General features: G+C 37.5%; 1 protein-coding gene across 3 annotated transcripts in view; it reads right to left on the bottom strand.

The window, feature by feature from the left end:
• ZBTB40 (zinc finger and BTB domain containing 40) overlaps window positions 1-19,292 on the bottom strand; it is an 82,895-nt gene that overhangs the window by 40,665 nt on the left and 22,938 nt on the right. For 2 of the 3 annotated variants that reach the window (XM_068539113.1, XM_068539115.1), the window contains exons 2-4: window positions 18,129-18,220; window positions 3,104-3,873; window positions 2,500-2,633 (exon numbers count right to left, since the gene is read on the bottom strand). In XM_068539113.1, the coding sequence (XP_068395214.1) occupies window positions 2,500-2,633; window positions 3,104-3,800 (831 nt within the window). In that variant the 5' untranslated portion in view covers window positions 3,801-3,873; window positions 18,129-18,220. The remainder of the gene's footprint in view (window positions 1-2,499; window positions 2,634-3,103; window positions 3,874-18,128; window positions 18,221-19,292) is intronic. The other variant, XM_068539114.1, reaches the window with a different exon arrangement.

Raw genomic sequence — 19,292 nt, 5'->3', positions numbered from 1 at the left:
TCCTTCTATGTGCCTGGCATTTTAGTATGAGTTTTACATAAATCTTAATTAATTTCACAATGACCCTATGATGTAGGTGATAACACTCCCAAATTTTACAAATTAGGAAATTAAGGCTTTCAGAGACTAAGCTGCTGAAGCTAACAATACTAGTAAATGGTAGAGCTGGATAAATAAATGGTATAGCCATACAATGGAACCCTGCTCAGCACTGAAAAGGAATGAACATGCAACAACTTGGGTGAACCTCAAAATAGTTATGCTGAATGCAAGAAGCCAGACCGAAAGGAATACAGATTATATGATTCCACTTATAAAATACTCTAGAAAATGGACATTCATCTAGAGAGAGGGAAAGCAGACCAGTGTTACCTGGGGAAGAGCAAGTGGAAAGGGGCAGGATGGAGGGATTACAAAGGGATGTGAAAACATTTTTAGGGGTGATGGATATGTTCACTATCTCGATTGTGATGATGATTTCGGGTTTCAAAACTTAGCAAACTATAACCTTTAAAGGTGTACAGTTTGCTGTACATCAATCATACCTCAAGCTGTCTAAAATAAAGTGAGAGAGAAAGAGAGAAGTACGGGGCCTACCTACAAAGCAGTACCTCCCCAACTCTGTATTTAATTTAATCTTACGTTCTTAAAGTATTTTTCCCTTTTTCTTTCTGTAGCTGAACAATTTATTATAGAATAAAACGGAATCAGTTTTAAATATAGCTACCAAGTGATTTGTGGTGCTCTCACTCTGACCTCTAAAACCGAGGAAGAAATAACATAAGCCTGTAATGATCACCAACAGTGAATCAGTGTCACTGCAAAGTACTGTTAACGTTATTGCCATCAAATGATTAGGACAAGCAGTGGGGGGGAAATGCTGAATGAATCCCTGTACAGCAAACATTTCTTGAACACCTGTTATGTGCCAGACACTTTTAGGTACCAGTGTTAGGAAAACAATGCATAAGACACAGTTTAAGTTAGTACAGAGGTGACACTAATAATTTGAGTATTGCTGAGCTAAGGAATGATGTTGCTCCTCTGTAACCAAAGTTAAGTGGAGAGGAAGTCTTAAGAGAGAAAAGGAAGAGGTGTGTCTATAAGCTATCGAGGTAACAAACTAGTGACAAAATGATGGACTGAACAGTTAAGAGAACATCCAAGTGCAAAAATATAAAACCATAATGTCCTTCAGCATAATCAGTACAAAGAGTACCAAGGATTTACCACTTGAAACCTCCCCTGAGAGAGTCATCAGGGTCAGCCCAGTCTTGTAAACAGCTTATCTCTCAAAAAAACAATTTATAGCCAACTGTCCATAAACCATGGTTAAAGTAAATACTTGACCTTGAATTTGTTTTTTTAAAAAGTAACTTGATATGAATCAGGGCACTATTTAAAGAGTAGAAGGCATTTATTGCTTGGATTAATGGTAACTAACAGACACTACATTGTCTACAGCAACATGGGAGGCCTCCCCACGCTACCCCCTCAGTCAGATGAGCAAGCCTACAGGGGCAGTGCCCGCTCACTCTGCCAGCACCTCCCAGAATGGGAGGCATGGCCGGGAGAAAGGGGAAGCAAGAGAGTCCTAAAGTGGCAGTGCAGTCAACCCTGCAGCGTCAGGTGTGAGGAACTGGGTAGTGAGGGAGCCCACAGGCGGGGATGCACCTCACTGAGATAATGGAAAAAACAGAAAACGTCAACTAAGAAATAGAGCATGATAACCATTTGACAGTTTTCTGTCAGGTGATGCCTATGTACGTTTATACATACATGACATACACGCATCATTTTTGCCCCTTTAGGAGGTAACTCAATGTGTAAGAGAAGAGCTCTAAAGTCAGAATGCTTAGGTTTGAATTCTTGCTCAGAGTTTAGTTTTATGAGCTCTGCAACCTTGGCCAAGTTACATCACCTCTTTGAGACAGTTCTTCTCATCCATAAAACAGTGATAAAAAATAATAATATCCACCTCAATGATTTTTGTGAGGATTAAATGAGATAACATATGTATTGATACCAAGTGTATCAAAGTAAGTATTCAATAAATGTTCACCATTATTGTTTTTATGTCTGAAAATGACCACTGTATTCCTAAACACGATGCAATTGACTGTGTAAGTCCATATTAAATCCTTTTCGTACCATGTTTTGAGTATTTATTGTTGTTCGGTTTTTTGTTTTTATTACCTGATCTCTGATTTCGGGTTATCCATGACTACCTTCTGCCCCATTTTATTCCTGATTAATCAGGAGGAAATGGTAAGCTCAGTTAAGTATCCTGGATCAAAACCCTGGGATCCACCTAGTGATCAAAATATAACTCCGTTTTGAAAGTATCTTGCCTAGCACTTTTGCACAACTTTCCTTTAGGGGACAAATGTCAAAAAAAAAAAAAAAAATTTAAAGTTTGAAAAAAATTGAGACCCTGATAACTGATCTGCTATCCTGAGAACACTAAACCAGCAAACAAATAAAACTCACGGTACCTACCTCCTTCTGTGCACCTTTAATTTCTGAACATTCTTCTAGTCTTTTTAACACATCCTGGGTAATCAAGAGTGCATCTGAGAAGATTTTTTCATTTTCTAGAAGAAAATTCAGCTGGTAATGTTTCCCCTCATACTCTGAATGTAAAACAAAACAAAATTTAAAAAACCGGTGATTGATTACTTGAAATGATTTTTAAAAGTTTAAGCTGTCTGAGAACCTTTAGGTCATGTACTGCTTTTGAAAATAATAGCTAATGTATCAGTTATGAGTAATAGCAAACAGCATCTCTAATAGCTTCCTCCTTTGTGCCATCATCATCCTAGTTAAAACAATGGGTGAGAATCAAAAATGGTACATGGTTATTTCAATACTGCTTTTCTGCTCTGTGGTTCACCTTCAGGCTTGCAACACTCAAAACCACAGATACTTTTAAAAGAAGAATGTCCCAGTACAAGTACTGCATTGGATTTTGGTTTCCAATCTAACAGTGGTCTTTGATAAATCTATCAATGAAACAAACAAACAAAAAACTCATAAAGATCACTGAATCTAGTAATTGACAACAGAAGGACAGATTACGAAACAACTATTAAATGAATATTACCTGGTTCTGGGCTTGCTTCCTTTGCCTCGCTAAAGGTTTGTACAACAGGAGAAGGGGGAAAAACTTCAGCTGTCAGAGGAGTCTCCACTGGGGTGCCTGCATTCCCCTGAATCCCTTGGGCAGCACAAGGATCCACACTCATCTCCTGCACAACTGTTTGGATCACTTCTCCCATCTCGGCTTTCACAGGGCCCCCTGGAGGGGTGGAAACCTCCGGGGAAGAATGAAGCTCTCCAGCACCCTCGGAGGAAAGGATTTCTACTTCAGGCTTCTCCAGCTCCTTCCTGGATGACTCTGAGGATGGTGTGGAGACATCCCTCACCACCTGACCCTGAACAGAGCAGTTTACAAGGCTAGTTAGAAGGTTTTTACAACTAACAGCCACATCAAACATCTGTAGGCTGTCGGCTAAGGAGATGATTTTGGAGAAGTTGTGCTTGCCCACAGGTAGCTTGCCAGTGTACATCATTTCTAACAAGAGGGCAAACTCCTCAGGGCTCACGACAGATGCATCGATGGAGATGGTGTCTGTGTTGTCCAGCAGGGTTTTGAACAGGAGGCTGGCAGCAGCCAGGACAAGTTTGTGGGCCCTGAAGTAAATGGTACCAATGGAAATGGTGCAGTCACAGAACTGCTGCTCCTTGCACAGCGTGTAGAGCTGCTGCAGCAGCTGCCGGCTATAGTTGGGGAGCTCCATCGCATCAGCTCTGCCTGAGGACTTCCTTTCCTCTCTTCTTCCAGAATCACTTTGTGAGGATCAGCACTAGACCCTGGAGAAACCCCAAAAATGCCATGTTAATACTTCATAAGCACACAGGGAAATGCCCTGAATGAAATATTAAAATGAACAGGCAATTCACTGGTTCATTCAGCAAATGCTGCTGAATAGGAAGGGGTACTGTGCCAGGTATACTGAATTAATCATGATAATAACTGGCATGGCTTTAACTGCATGAACAGGACTATGCTTAGTGTGTCATCTGGATGATCTCATTTGATCCTCACAAAAACTCACTGGAAAAGTACTGTATCCTCCCCATTTTATAGATGAGACTGAAGGTCAAAGAGACTGAGAGACCAGCTTAAGGAAAAACAGCCATTAAGTGGCATGCCCATGTCTCACTGATTTCAAAGCTGTAAGTAACTACATTGCTAAATGCATTCTGCTCTCAAGTTCTCAGCCAAATGAAGGAGACATATATATATATAAACAGATTTATAATACAATGTCCTCATATTACTTGACCTATCTGCAGCACTGAATACAGGTCATCATTCCCTCCCCTTTAAAATGCATTTTTCACTTGATCCTGTGCTCTCTGGTTCCTTTGCTGGGTCCTCTGCATCACTTTGGCCTCTAACGTTTGCTGTGCTCCAGGACTGTCATCTCACTTCTTCTCTCTCATCTGATTCCATACCTTTGAAATATCTAAATGTTGAGAGCTTTCAGATTTATATTTCCAGCTCAGCCCTTTCCTCTGAACTGCAGACGCACACTTCCAACTACCTACTGAACATCTCCAACTGGAGGCCTGTTAGATTTCTTAAACTTAAATCCAAACTCCCCTGCCATCTTCCCCACTTCACAGCAATTCTGTCCCTTCTAGCTGTTCAGACCAAAAACCTAGAAATCATCCTTGACTCCTGTTTTTTCTCATATCCCTTACCCAATCCTTTATAAATCCTGTTGGCTCTACCTTCAGAATATATCCAAAATCCAATCACTTATTACTACCTCCACTGGTTCTACTCTGGTCAGCCCAAGCCACCATCACCTTTTATTTGGATATTGCAACAATGTCCTAACTGGTCCCCCATGCCTCCACCCCTTCCTAGCCCTACCCCTACCCTACTCTATCTTCAACCCAGTAGTCAGAGTGATCTTTTTAGCACATAGCCATATATGTCACTTTGCACAAAAGCCTCCATGGTTCCTGGTCTCAGAGTGAAAGCCAAAAGCCAAAATTCTTACTCTGGCTGTCATTAGCTCTAAAACCTCATCTTCTGCCTCGCTGCCCCTCACCCATTCTGCTGTAAGCACCACGCCTTCCTTGCTGATTGTGGAACACACTAAGCATATTCACCCATAGGTTTCTTCACATGTGTGCACGGCTCACTCTCTCACTCCCATCAGGACTCTGCTCAACGGCCACATGATCAACGAGGTCTTCCCTGACCATGTTCTTTATTTTATTTATTTATTTATTTTTTAATGATTTAGAACATTTAATCAAATCTGACCATGTTCTTTAAATAGCAACCTCCTCTCCAACCTCAGAACATTCCATCCCTCTTACTCTATTTTTTATCATAGCCTACTGACACATGTTTTTACTTACTTATTATGTACCCCCCTTCACTAGAATATAAACTCCATTAGGGAAGGAACTTTTTTTTTTCATCATCTGCTGCATCCCAGTGCTTAAAATTCTGCCTAACACAAACATTGTTGGTTAGTTGGTGGAATGAATAAATGAATGGCAGGAAATGTAATGATAGAGATTTGTACTTAGAAGCCCAGTTTGGGGAATAGGGATATCCAAGAGTTAGAGTAAGGTTTTTGTGGAGGAGCTAACAGCTAACCTGCCTTAATAAATGAGCAGGCACTGATGAGGTGAAAAGAGTGGGAGAAAAAGGCACTCCAAGCAGGGAAGCCTGCGTGAGGCACACAGATAAGAAAACATCACATGGCAGGAAGGAGGTTTAGGAGGGGGGATTATAAGGAGTTCAGTGATACTGGAACATATAGAAAGGGACAGGGAGTATCAGGAGATGAATCTGGAGAGGCAGGCAGAGGTTCTGGCCACAGAAAGATACATGGGCCATGCTTAGGAGCTTGGATTTATCCTAAAGACAATGAGGAGTCAATGAAGGGTTTGAGGGGCTTTAAGCAGGAAAGTCACATGGTCTTTGACATTTGTCAAAATAACATTGGTTGCCTTTGTTACCTTTCCACTCCACCACTATTCCTTATTTTCCCACATTTGAAACTGACAAATAAAAATAAAAATAAAAATGAAAATATTTCCTAGTTCTGGTTTCCAGGTTTCTGGTCTGGCATGGAAGGAGCTTAAAAGTCACCATTCTAACTTGACAAGTAAAAAGGTAAACAGATGGAAAAATCAACAACTCTTCTTAGCTCTGTCAGAGAATTGAGGTCACAGGGCAAAACTACTGCTCCCAAAATTGGAGAGACAGGCAGAGAATCACAACTTCTCAGAGCAGAAACCCACCAAGAGAAATCCATGGGAAGCAGTGCCAGAACAGGAACACTAAACCTAAGTTAACAAATTGATGGAGGCTCAGGGTGGACAAGTCTGAGAGTTAAAAACTCCAGAGGGACAAAGTCATAATTTTGTGAGTTTTAACTCCAGGAGCTCTACTGGGTACTCACAGTGAATACTGGGGGAAAATTCCCTTCTGCTTCTGGCAGGAGGAAGGATAAAGTAACCATTTTAAAATATGACAGAGCATTCTGTTCTTCTCAACAAGGCCTAGAATCAGAAGAAACTATTTTACCAGAGTCTAACCTAACTGGAGGAAAGGAAATACCCAACTTCAGCCCACTCTAGCCATCCTGTACCACTTAAGGAGGTGGGGAGGGGGAGACTGAAAAGTATCAGCGAAGTTCACAGTCCAGGGGCACAGACTTAGCAAAAGACTGAGACCTAATAATAGGTCTATAAAACACACTTCCTCCCTTCACATCTTACCACCCCATCACTATAGGCATATTTACCACAGTTACTTTTACCCAGTACTTTATGTCTACCTTTCAAGAAAAAATTACAAGGCATACTAAAAGGCAAAAAGCACACTTCAAAGAGACTGAACAAACATCAGAACCACAGTCAGATATGTCAGGAATTATCAGACAAGGAATTAAAAAAAAAAAAGATTAATAAGATAAGGGATTTAAAGGAAAAAGTAGACAACATGCAAGAACAGATGGCAATGTAAGCAGAGAGATGGAAATGCTAAGAAAGAATGAAAAAGAAAAGCTAGAGGTTAAAAACACTGTAACAGAAATAAAGAATGCCTTTGATGCACTTACTAGTAGACTAGATATGGTTGAGTAAAGAATCTCTGACCTTGAGGATATAACAATAAGAAACTTCCAAAACTGAAAAGCAAAGTGAAAAAGGTCTGAAAAAAACAGAATCAAATATCCAAGAACTGTGAGACAACCACAAAAGGTAAAACATATGTGCAATGGGAATATCTGAAGGAGAAGAGAAAAAGAAACAGAAGCAATATTTGAAGCAATAATGACTAAGAATTTCCCCAAATTAATGTTAGACACCAAACCACAGGTCTAAGAAGCTCAGAACCCCAAGCAGAATAAATGCTCTTAGTAACTATACTTAAGCATATCATATTCAAACTATAGAAAAATCAAAGTTTAAAAAACAAATCTTGAAAAAAGCCAGAGGAAAAAGCACCTTTCCTACAGAGAAGCAGATAGGAATTACATCTAATTTCTCCTCAGAAACCATGCAGGCAAGAGAAGAGTGGAGTGAAATATTTAAAATGTTGAGAAAAGAAAACAAACAAACTACCAACCTAGAATTCTACCCTGAAATTTTTTCCTTTAACAGTGAATGTAAAATAAAGACTTTCTCAGACCAGCAAGATTGAGGGACTTGGTTGCCAGTAGACCTGCCTTCCAAGTAATGTTAAAGAAGTTATTCAGAGAGAAGGAAATGATAAAGTACAGAAATATGGATCCACGTAAACTAATGAATAGCACTGAAGAATGAATAGGTGAAGGTAAAACAAAAATTGACATAGATAGCAGTTTTATTTTTTATTCTTAACTGACATAGATAGCAGTTTGTTCAAAATAATAACAGCAACAATGTATTTGATTATGTATGCTTATGTTTATACAGGTAACCCTTGAACAACACAGGTTTGAGCTGTGAAGATCCACTTACATGTGGATTTTTTCAACACTAAATACTACAGTACCACGTAATCTGCAGTTGGTTGAATCCACAGATACAGAGGGCTCACTACAAAGTTATACGCAGATTTTTGCCTGTGCCAGGGGTCAGTGTCCCTAACCCCTGCATTTTTCAAGGGTCAATTCTATATGATTATGTATAAATGAAATGAATGACAGCAATAATACAAGGGAGAGAAGGGAAGGATTAAGATTATGTTATTATTATTATAAGGTACTTATAATACATGTGAAGTGGTACAGTGTCATTTGAAAGTGGATCTAGATTAGTTGTAAATCTATTGCAAACTACAGGACACCACTAAAATAAGTTTTAAAAAGAAGTATAACTGATATGGTAAAAAGGAGTGAAAATGGAATCACGTCAAATGCTCAATTAAAACTACAAAAGAATGAAAAAGTATGTTAGACAAAAGTAGGAACAAAGAACAAGGGCAACATATAGACAACATTAACAAATATGGTAGATCAATGCTCTAAATATACTAATTAAAAGACAGATTGTCAGAGTAGATCAAAAGACAAGACCCACTCTGATGCTGTTTACAAGAAACCCACTTAAAGATGCATATAGATTGAAAGTAAATGCATGGAGAATGATATACCATGTTAACAGTAATCAAAAGAAAGCAGGGGAGCTATATTAATTTCAGACAGAGCAGACTTTAAGTAAGGAAAAATATTAGGGATAAAGGGGAGTTACTTTATGAAAAAGGGGTCAATACTCTAACAAGACATAATAATCCTTATTGTGTAGGCAACTAACAACAGAGCATCAAAACATGTAAGGCAAACTGAAAGAAATACAAAGAGAAATAGGTGCATCACTATTATAGCTGGAGACTTTAAACACCTCTCTATCGGAAATGGATAGAGCCTAAAGGCAGAAAATCAGTAAGGACATCAGTGAAGTTAATAGCACCATCAATCAATTGACTATAGACTACTTCATCTATAGCAGATTACATATTCTTCTTAATATCACATGGAACATTCAACAAGATAGACCACATTCTGGGCCATAAGTTACCCTTCACAAATTGAAAAGAATAGAAACCATACACTCCGTTCTCAGACCATGATGGAATTAAACTAGAAATCAATGACAAAAAGATAGCTGGAAAAATTTCCAAATACTTGGAGATTAAACAACACACTTCTAAATAACACATAAGAAGAAATCTTAAGACAAATTCAAAAATATTCTAAGCTAAATGAAAATGTAAATACAACTTATCAAAATTTATGGGATGCGGCAAAAGCAGTGCTTAGAGGGAAATTTATAGCACTGAATGCATACAGTAGAAAAGAAGAAAGATCTAAAACCAATAATTTAAGCCTCCGCTTTGGGATACTAAAACAAGAAGAACAAAGTAAATCCAAAGTAAGCAGGAGAAAAAGAAAACAGAGGACAAATAAATGAAACTGAGAAAAGGAAATCAAGAGAAGAAAAAAAAAAAAAACAAACTTAAAAGCTGGTTCTTTGAAAAGATCAACAAAATCAATAAGCCTCTACCAGGCTAACTAAGAAAAAGGAGAGAACACCGATTCCTAATATCAGAAATGAAAGAGGGGACATCAGTACAGATCCCATGTACAATAAAAGGATAAAAAAGGAATAATATAATAATATGCCCACAAATTTGGTAACTTTAATGAAATGGATCAATTACTTGAAAGACACAATCTGCCAAAACTCACACAAGGAGAACTAGACATCTGAATAGGCCTAATCTATCAAAGATACTGAGTCAATAATTAATAACCTTCCAACACTTGAAGCAGCAGGCCCAGATGGGTTCACTGGTAAATTCTACAAAACAGTTTAGGAAGAAATTATACCAAATATCCACAATCTCTTCCAGAAAATAGAAGCAGAGGGAATACTTCTTAACTCATTCTATGAGCCTAGCATTACACTAACAGCAAAACCAGACAAAGACATATAAGAAAAACACAGACCAAAATACAAAAATCTTCAACAAAATATTAGCAAATCAAATTCAACAATAATAAAAAGAATTTAACACCATGACCAAGTGGGATTTATCCCAGGTATTCAAGGCTGGTTCAACCTTTGAAAATCAGTAAATGTAATCCATTATAACAACAGGCTAAAAAAGAAAAATCTCATGTTCATATCAATAGAGGCAGAAAAAGCATTTGACAAAAACCACAAAATTCATGATAAAAACTCTCAGCTAAATAGGAATAGAGGGGAACCTCCTCAACTTGATAAAGAACAGCTACGAAAACCAACAGCTAACATTAGAGTCGAAGCTTTCTGCCTAAGATCAGGAACAAGGCAGGGATGTCTCATTTCACCACTGCTTTTCAATATCATTCTGGAATTCCTAGCTAAAAGGTATACAGACTGGGAAGGAAGGTGCAAAACAGTCTTTGTTCACAGATGATATGACTGTGATGAGATATGTAGAAAATCCAAAAGAACTGACAAAAAATTTAATAATAATAATAACAAGCAATAGCAGCAAGGTTGCAGGATACAAGGTAAATATAAAAAACTTAATTGCTCTCCTGTCTATCAGCAATGAACAAGTCGAATTTGATATGAAAACATTACCGTTTAATTGGCACCCCCAAAAGAGAAATTAAAAATGTGAAAATACTTGAGGATAAGTCTAACAAAATACATACAAGATGTATATGAGAAAAACTACAAAACTCTAATGAAAGATATCAAAGAAAAACTAAGTAAATGGAGGGATATTCCATGTTCATGGATAGGAAGACTCAGTAGTGTCAAAATTTCAGTTCTTCCCAAATTGATCTATAAATTCAACACAATCCTAATCAAAATCCCAGCAAGTTACTTTGTGGATACTGACAAACTGATTCTAAAGTTTATATGGAGAGGCAAAAGATCTAGAATAGCCAACTCAATATCAGGGTAGAGGAACGAAGTAGGAAGACTGACACTACTCAATACTCAATTTCAATACTTACCTACAAAGCTACAGTAACCAAAACAATGTGGTACTGGTGAAAGAATAGATAAATAGACCCACAAAAGTACAGTCAACTGATCTTTGATAATGGAGCAAAGACAGTATTTTCAACAAATGGTGCTGGAACAACTGAACATCCACATGTAGAAAAATGAATCTAGATGCAGACCTCATAGCCTTCACAAATTTAGCTCAAATTGGATCACAGACTTAAATGTAAGAACACAACACCATAAAACCTCTAGAAAATAACATAGAAGAAAACCTAGGTGACCTTGGGTGTGGTAATGACTTTTTAGATACACCTCCAAAGGCATGATCCCTGAAAGAAATAATGGATAAGCTGGACTTCATTAAACTTAAAGAACTTCTGCTCTATGAATGATAATGTCAAGAGACTGAGAAGACAAGTCATAGACTGGGAGAAAATATTTGCAAGAGACATATCTGTTAAATGACTATTATCCAAAACATACAAGGAATTCTTAAAACTCAACAATAAGAAAACAACCTGATTAAAAAATGGACCAAAGACCTTAACAGACATCCCACCAAGGAAGAGATGCAGATAGCAAGTAAGCATACAAAAAGATGTTCAACATCATATGTCATAAGGGAATTGCAAATAAAACCTATTAGAAATGACAAAACCCAAATCACTAACAACACCAAATGCAGGTGAGGATGTATAGCAACAGGAACTGCTATTCATTGCTGGTGAGAATGCAAAATGGTACAGCACTTTGTAAAACAGATTAGGAGTTTCTTATAAAACTAAGCATATCCTTATCATACGATCCTGCAATTGTGCTCCTTGATATTTACCTAAAAAAACTGAAAACTTACGTCCACACAAGAACCTGCATGCAGATGTTTATAGCAGCTCTATTCATAATTGCCAAAATGTCTTTCACCAGAAAAATGGATAAACAAACTGTGGTACATCCAGACAATGGAATATTAGTGCAAAAAGAAATGAGCTATCAAGCAATGGGAAGACATGGAGGACACTTAAATGCATATTAGTAAGTGAAAGAATCCAATATAAAAAGTCTCTATATTATACGAATACAACAATATGACATTCTGGAAAAGGCAAAACGATGGAGATAGTCAAAAGATCAGTGGTTGCCAGTGGTTGGGAGTAGGGAGGGATGAATAGGTGTAACATGGAGGATCTTGAGGGCAGTGAAATTACTGTGTATAAAACTACAATGGTGAATTCATGTATCATATACATGTCAAATTCCAGAGAATGTATGAAACCAAAAGTGTACCCTAATGAAAACTATGGACTTCGGGTGATAATTACGTATCCATGTAGGTTCACTGATTGTAACAAATGTATCACTGTGTTGTGGGACAGTGGGAGAGGTTGTGTGGGGACAGGATTATATGGGAACTCTGCACTTTACTCTCAATTTTGCAGTGAACCTAAAACTGCTCTAAAAAATAAAGTTCATCTATTAAAAAAATTTTCCTTTTAGGAATGTAAATTGTCAGTACTAATCACCCCAAACCCTATCTATACCAGGTATAGATTGTAGAACACTCACGAATTCATATAATTTTTTTAAAGTTTACTCAAAGAGTAGCTTTGAGAACATCTAACCTTACTGTTTGACTATAGCTTGTTTTAATATCTGTGTTATAAAAATGCATACTTTTTAAAGATAAACTGTGGCCTAGGAGCTAACTGACTTGTTGTTGAAATAGTAGTAGCAACAGGAGCAGGAATGGAATATCTCCCAGTTCTTGTGGAAAACAGAACAAAAAGTTCTGTAAGATTTAAAACAGGCAAAAGTAGGAGCTATCTTTAGAAAAAAAGGAGGTAAGTCTGAAAATTTGTAAATTAACTTATTTTAATATCTGAGAAAAAAATCAGAACAAGAATTCAATTTGCAAATAACACAAAACTACTGAACAGGCACTGATGTGGTTTTTCTAAAGAACAAATGATATCAGGAGAATATGATTTTCTTCCTAAGACAAGACATAGGCTCTATGGATTACAGTAAATCAAAAGACTTATCTGGGGCTTCCCTGGTGGCGCAGTGGTTGAGAATCTGCCTGCCAATGCAGGGGACACGGGTTCGAGCCCTGGTCTGGGAAGATCCCACATGCCGCAGAGCGACTAGGCCCGTGAGCCACAGCTACTGAGCCTGCGCGTCTGGAGCCTGTGCTCCGCAACAAGAGAGGCCGCGATAGTGAGAGGCCCGCGCACAGCGATGAAGAGTGGCCCCCACTTGCCACAACTAGAGAAAGCCCTCGCACAGAAACGAAGACCCAACACAGCCAAAAATAAATTAAATAAATAAATTAATAATAAAAAAAAGAGTATGCCTTTAAAAAAAAAAAAAAAGAAAAGACTTATCTGGACATAAATCTTTTCAAACAATCCTATTAATAAGGAACACATTATTGGGATTATATTTTTAGAACAAACTAAAACTTACTTAAAATGTTGCTTTGGGGTCATTTTTCTGGTCATTTTTGGTCAGTCTTTCATCAGATTAAAAAATACGAAGAGCCACCAATGATCCAGAGGGACATATTTTGAGCATTAACTACAGGATTGTGGTCAGAGCTATTTCATATTTTTGTTGACAACTAAATTAGATAAGAAAATAATAGAATAATTGTAACAGAATAAGCAACTGAGCAAGGTTAAAAAAAACTGAACAAAATTATGTGGTTTACCAATATATAGATACTAAAAACATGATTATAAACTTGAGCAATAAAAGGAGAATGAGGATAGTTAAGGCAGAATAAATTCAAAGGTTACTTAATGAATGTAAGCTGGTAAAGTTGAAAGTTGAAATTTTACTGAGATTAATAGGAATACTAATTAAAGGAAAGACTTTTGGCAAAATGGCACACTGAGCTGATGTAAATGGGACCTTTTCCTCCCACTTCACACACAGAAATGCTGGATAAAATGTAACAAAAATGTTTTAAAAATATATAGTCAAGTTAGGGCCTCCCTGGTGGTGCAGTGGTTAAGAATCCGCCTGCCAATGCAAGGGACATGGGTTCGAGCCCTGGTCTGGGAAGATCCCACACGCTGCGGAGCAACTAAGCCCGTGCGCCACAACTACTGAGCCTGTGCTCTAGAGCCCGTGAGCCACAACTACTGAAGCCCACGTGCCTAGAGCCTGTGCTCTGCAACAAGAGAAGCCACCACAATGAGAAGCCCGCGCACCGCAATGAAGAGTCGCTCGCCGGAACTAGAGAAAGCCCACAGGCAGCAACAAAGACCTAACGCAGCCAAAAATAAATAAAATAAAATAAATTTAAAAAATATATGTAGTAAAGCAAAAAAGAAAAGGAAATCCCAGGTACCTGAAATGGAAGTGACATCAAAATCAAAGCTGAAACAGTAAAGTGGGAGTTGAGACCATGATGGCCCACAGGGGTTTCAAACTCCAATACAGGCCCTAGGCTTGGAGGAGAAAGCATTAATGCTCACATGGAGACTGGAAATATAGCTTCAGGCAGGTAGAAGGTGGGGGAGTTGGAACTGAGACCCTTGCACAAAGCCCAGAGCCTCAAACACCTATCCCTCCTTTATATGCAGTCTGAAAAATCTCTGCTCACTGGCTCAGGGAAACAGAATAAAAGTTGCTAATTATCTGGGCCTTGAGTAGAAGAAAAGGCACCCATAAGAAATCTAAAATGTAGGCCTATGACATACAGAGGTGAAGGATCCAAATTTATATATTATATCATATAAGAATCTTGGGCTGAGAAATTAACATAAAAATTGGTCTTTGACATGCAGGAGAAAAAACCAGAATACTTTCAAAACCCAAGGCACAGAGACTCTCACAGGAAAAAAGAAAAACACAGAAAGAAATGAGCTCACTATTACAAACCATATGAGGAAGACCTGAATGTGAAAGGTAAATTTATAAAAGCTAACAGTAGAAAATGTCAGAGGGTATCTTTGAAGCAGGGGTTGGGAAACTTCTTAAACATTGCCCCAAAAGCTTAAAAAAAAAGATGAATATGATTATACTGATATTAAAGGTTTCTGTCAAAGAACTCTTTAGTCTATAGACATGATTAACAGACAATGGACAAATGGTAGAACCAGGAGATATCTGTAAAGTTTGACGAAAACAAGGAGTTAATATCTAGAATACATAAGAAATTCCTGGAAACCTTAGGGAAAAAAATCCAATGGGGAGAAAAATGGGCAAATGACATAACTAGGCAATTCAGAGAAGGAGAAGCTCACTTAACTGGCTAACAAGTAAGAGTAGTTGTTACAATAGCAGTAAAAGCAGATGACATTTATTATATATTCAGGAAGTGCTTATTACATTCAGGAATATGCTTTACATATATTAACTCATTTCATTCTCTTAACAACCTGATGATGTAGATGCTGTTATTATTCCCTTTTACTGATGGGGAGACTGAGGCCCAGAGAGGTTAAGTAATTTCTCTAAGGTCTTACAGTAACATGTGGTAGAACATAAATTTGAATCTAGAGTAAAACTGGTGGTATATAAATTGATATAGCTATTCTGGAAAAACACTCTGGTAATATTTAGTGAAATTTTCTGTGCATATATGCCTTGTGGCCCAAGAATCATATTTCTGCGTACATTTCCCAGAAAAGTTCTCACATAGGTTCATAAGGACACATGGCCAGAAAGATCACTGGGCCATTGTTTTTGGTAGCAGGGAAATGAGAGGTAATTTATTTATTTATTTATTTATTTATGGCTGTGTTGGGTCTTCGTTTCTGTGCGAGGGCTCTCTCCAGTTGCGGCAAGCGGGGGCCACTTCTCATCGCGGCGCGCGGGCCTTTCACTAGGTCTGGAGCCTGTGCTCCGCAACGGCGGCCTCTCCCGTTGCGGAGCACAGGCTCCAGACGCGCAGGCTCAGCAATTGTGGCTCACGGGCCGAGTTGCTCCGCGGCATGTGGGATCTTCCCAGACCAGGGCTCGAACCCATGTCCCCTGCATTGGCAGGCAGACTCTCAACCACTGCGCCACCAGGGAAGCCCAATGAGAGGTAATTTAGATGTCCATCACAAAAAGAATTTAAGTAAATATGCAGAATGTATACTATGGAATATAGTGCATTAGAAAGAAGTAACAACTGACTATTCAGACAGAAACATGGACAGATCTTAAATACCCAGTTGAGTGAAACAATAACAACCAGAATGAGATCTAGCGCATAATGCCATTTACGTAAGTTAAAAACAGAAAAACAAAACAATGAATAACAATAAGGTAAAGCTACACTGTAGCAAAAGACATTTTATCAAATACATTAGAGTAAGTGCTATAAAGGGGAGGGAAATAGGAATAGGGGTCGGAGGTGAAGGAGGAAAAAAAATCAAACGAGAAGGGCCTTGCCAAGATAGATGCTAGAGTGCCTCAGATGAGGAGGATTCCTGTGCCACCCCCAAAAGGCGAACAGTAAAAACAAAAAGTCACATGAGGAAATGAATCACCACAACGGAAAGACATAAGATGCAAGAAAGAGCACAAATAGCATCTCCAAGAATTGAAAACCCTAAAAATTATAGAATACTATGAAAAATGCTACAAATTAATTGTTTCATTTTAATAAACAGGCAAAATGAAGGGAAGCCATAATGAAAGAAAAAGATAATATGAAAAAAGAATAGGCAGATGTGAAAAAGAACCAAAAGAACTTCTAGGAATAAAAGTTAAGTCACTGAAATTCATCTACCTATGAATTAAACAGATTAGATACAGCTAAAGAGAAAATGAGTGATTAGGAAAAGAAGTCTGAGAAAATTACTCAGAAGGTAGCAGAGAGGTAAAAAAAAAAAAAAAAACCCCAAAAAACAGAAATATGAAAGAGAGGTTAAAGGATATGGAAAACAGAATATGAAGGTTTCACATGCATCTAAATAGGTGTTCCGGATAGAGGTAATGAAGAACATGTGGGAGAAGCAATTTGAAGATATAATATCTGAGAATGTTCTAGGATTAAAGTCAGACATGAGTCTTCAGAATAAAAACTTGGAAGTATCAACAACACTGAGAAAAAGAAATTGTAAGCAAACCAAAAGAAAAGATTATTACTTAATCAAAGAAGACGGTTTGACTGGTACAGACTTCTCATTAATAACAATAGATGTCAGAAGAAAATGGAGTAACAGTTTTCAAATATTAAGGAAAATAACAATCAACCATGTATCTATACACAAGTTGAAATAAAATCACCTTCAAACAAAGATAAGAGGCTCAGAGACTGTCACTGAAAGAATTACTATAAGAAGGAACTTGAACCAGAAAGAAAGGATAGAATGTAAGAAAAAATAGCAAGTAGCAAGCAAAGAAACTGCTAAACGTATCCACTAGAAAAGTTAAAATCAGAAAAACTGATAATACCAAATGCTGGTGAGGATGTGTAATGACTAGAACATGCATACATTACTGCTGAAAGTGCAAAATGGTACAACTACTTTGAAGAACTGTGTGGAGGTTTCTTATAATAAAAGATTAACCATCGATACAAGCAACAACATGGATAAACCCTAAAAACAGTATGTTAGGTCAAAGAAGCCAGGCACAAAAGGGTACATATATATGACTAAATCTACAGGAAAGAGACATACAGACAAAACTAATCTATAGTGATAGCAACCAGATACTGTAGTGGTTGTGGAGGTTGTGGGGTGGTGTGGGGGAAGGGAATTAAACAGGAAGAGACACAAGGAAACTTTCTCGGGGAATGGAAATGTTCTGTACCTTATTTTGGATGGTGGTTGAAGAGTAGATATTTGTCAAAACTCTTCAAATAGAATTCATTGAACTGTATGTTAATTATATCTTAATAAAAAAGAAATTAAGAAATGTGTTTTAAAATGCACTGGCTATTTTAAAATGGATATGGGAAGGGGAGGTTAAAAACAAAGTAGAATAATGACAACCATAGTAGCTACCACTCATTGAATGCTTACTATGTGCCAGGCACTGTTCTAAATGCTTTGCATCTATTAACTCATTTAATCTTTTCAACAACCCTGTGAAGTAGGTACTCATCCCCATTTTACATATAAGAAAATGTGGCACAGAGAGGTTATATAACTTACCTAAGGTCACACAACTAGTGTGTGGCAGACCTGGGCTCCAAACTCAGGCAGTCTGGCTCTGAGGTCTATATTCTTAAAAATCCACTGCCTCTCTGAAATTAAAAATCAACAAGAACATGGAAGATGAGAGACGGAGAACTAGAGTTAGGATGTTCTAAGAGTCAAGGGGATGACAAAAATAATGATTAACTTTAGCTTTTAGCCTAAGTAAAGTATGTATGTTAACAGGTAAGGATATAAGGGAACAGAAACTGAACAAATATTTGCAAACAAGAGGTATAAAAGGGAATTAAGAAAATGTGATTAATACAATAGCAAGTGGAAAAGGGGGAAAAGAAAGGCAAAGAAAGCGTGGTAAATAGAAAAAAACTTAAGACAGTAGAAATCAGTCCAAATGTATTAGTAATCACAATAAAGAAGCAGATTAAACTTTCCTGTTAAATGGCAGAGATTCTCTGCTTGGATTCTTAAAAAAAACAGCCATATGCTACTTATAAGAGAATTAACATGTAGGTGTGTTTACACTTAAAACAGTGCCTAGCACGTAGTAAATACTATATGTGTTAGCTGTATTATTATTACCAAGAAAGACTGAATTTTCCTCATTAAGTAGTTTTGAAACTAGCCATCTGACATGACAGCTAAAGTACCTACCTGTAAATAAACAGTTAAACTATATAATCTTTGTAGACCACTTTCAGGTACAGAATACTGTTAATAAATAAATCTAATATATAATCACGAGGGATACATTAGTGATTTGGGGGCTACTGAAATGTACTATAGAGGCTAAACTACACTTTGTTGATCGCACAACTAAAATGTAAAAGCCTCTAACATATATTTTACTGTTTCCCCCTAACTCCCTTTGTAAGGAAGTTAAATGGAGGGGAGAGAACATAGCACTAAATATAATGTCACGAAAGCGTGCTTTTCAGAGTTAAGAAACTACAGTGGAACACAGCATGTTGGAATCTTTAAGTCTTCTAGACTCCTGTATAGAGGCAACCTAAATTATGTTATTAAGCACTTAACTGAAATCACTAGGCTTGGGAAAAGTGTCAAAGGTCCCAAGGGAAGAACATTTAAGCAACAAAAGAGCACCAGGAAGATGGATGTTCCTCAAAGCAACAATATTAAAGCCTCAAGAAAAGACTATACTGA

This window comes from Eschrichtius robustus, chromosome 3 (assembly GCF_028021215.1).
Source record: "Eschrichtius robustus isolate mEscRob2 chromosome 3, mEscRob2.pri, whole genome shotgun sequence".
NCBI classification, from domain to species: domain Eukaryota; kingdom Metazoa; phylum Chordata; class Mammalia; order Artiodactyla; family Eschrichtiidae; genus Eschrichtius; species Eschrichtius robustus.
Note: the sequence above shows the minus strand (reverse complement) of the source record. Positions and strands in the feature narration are given on the sequence as shown.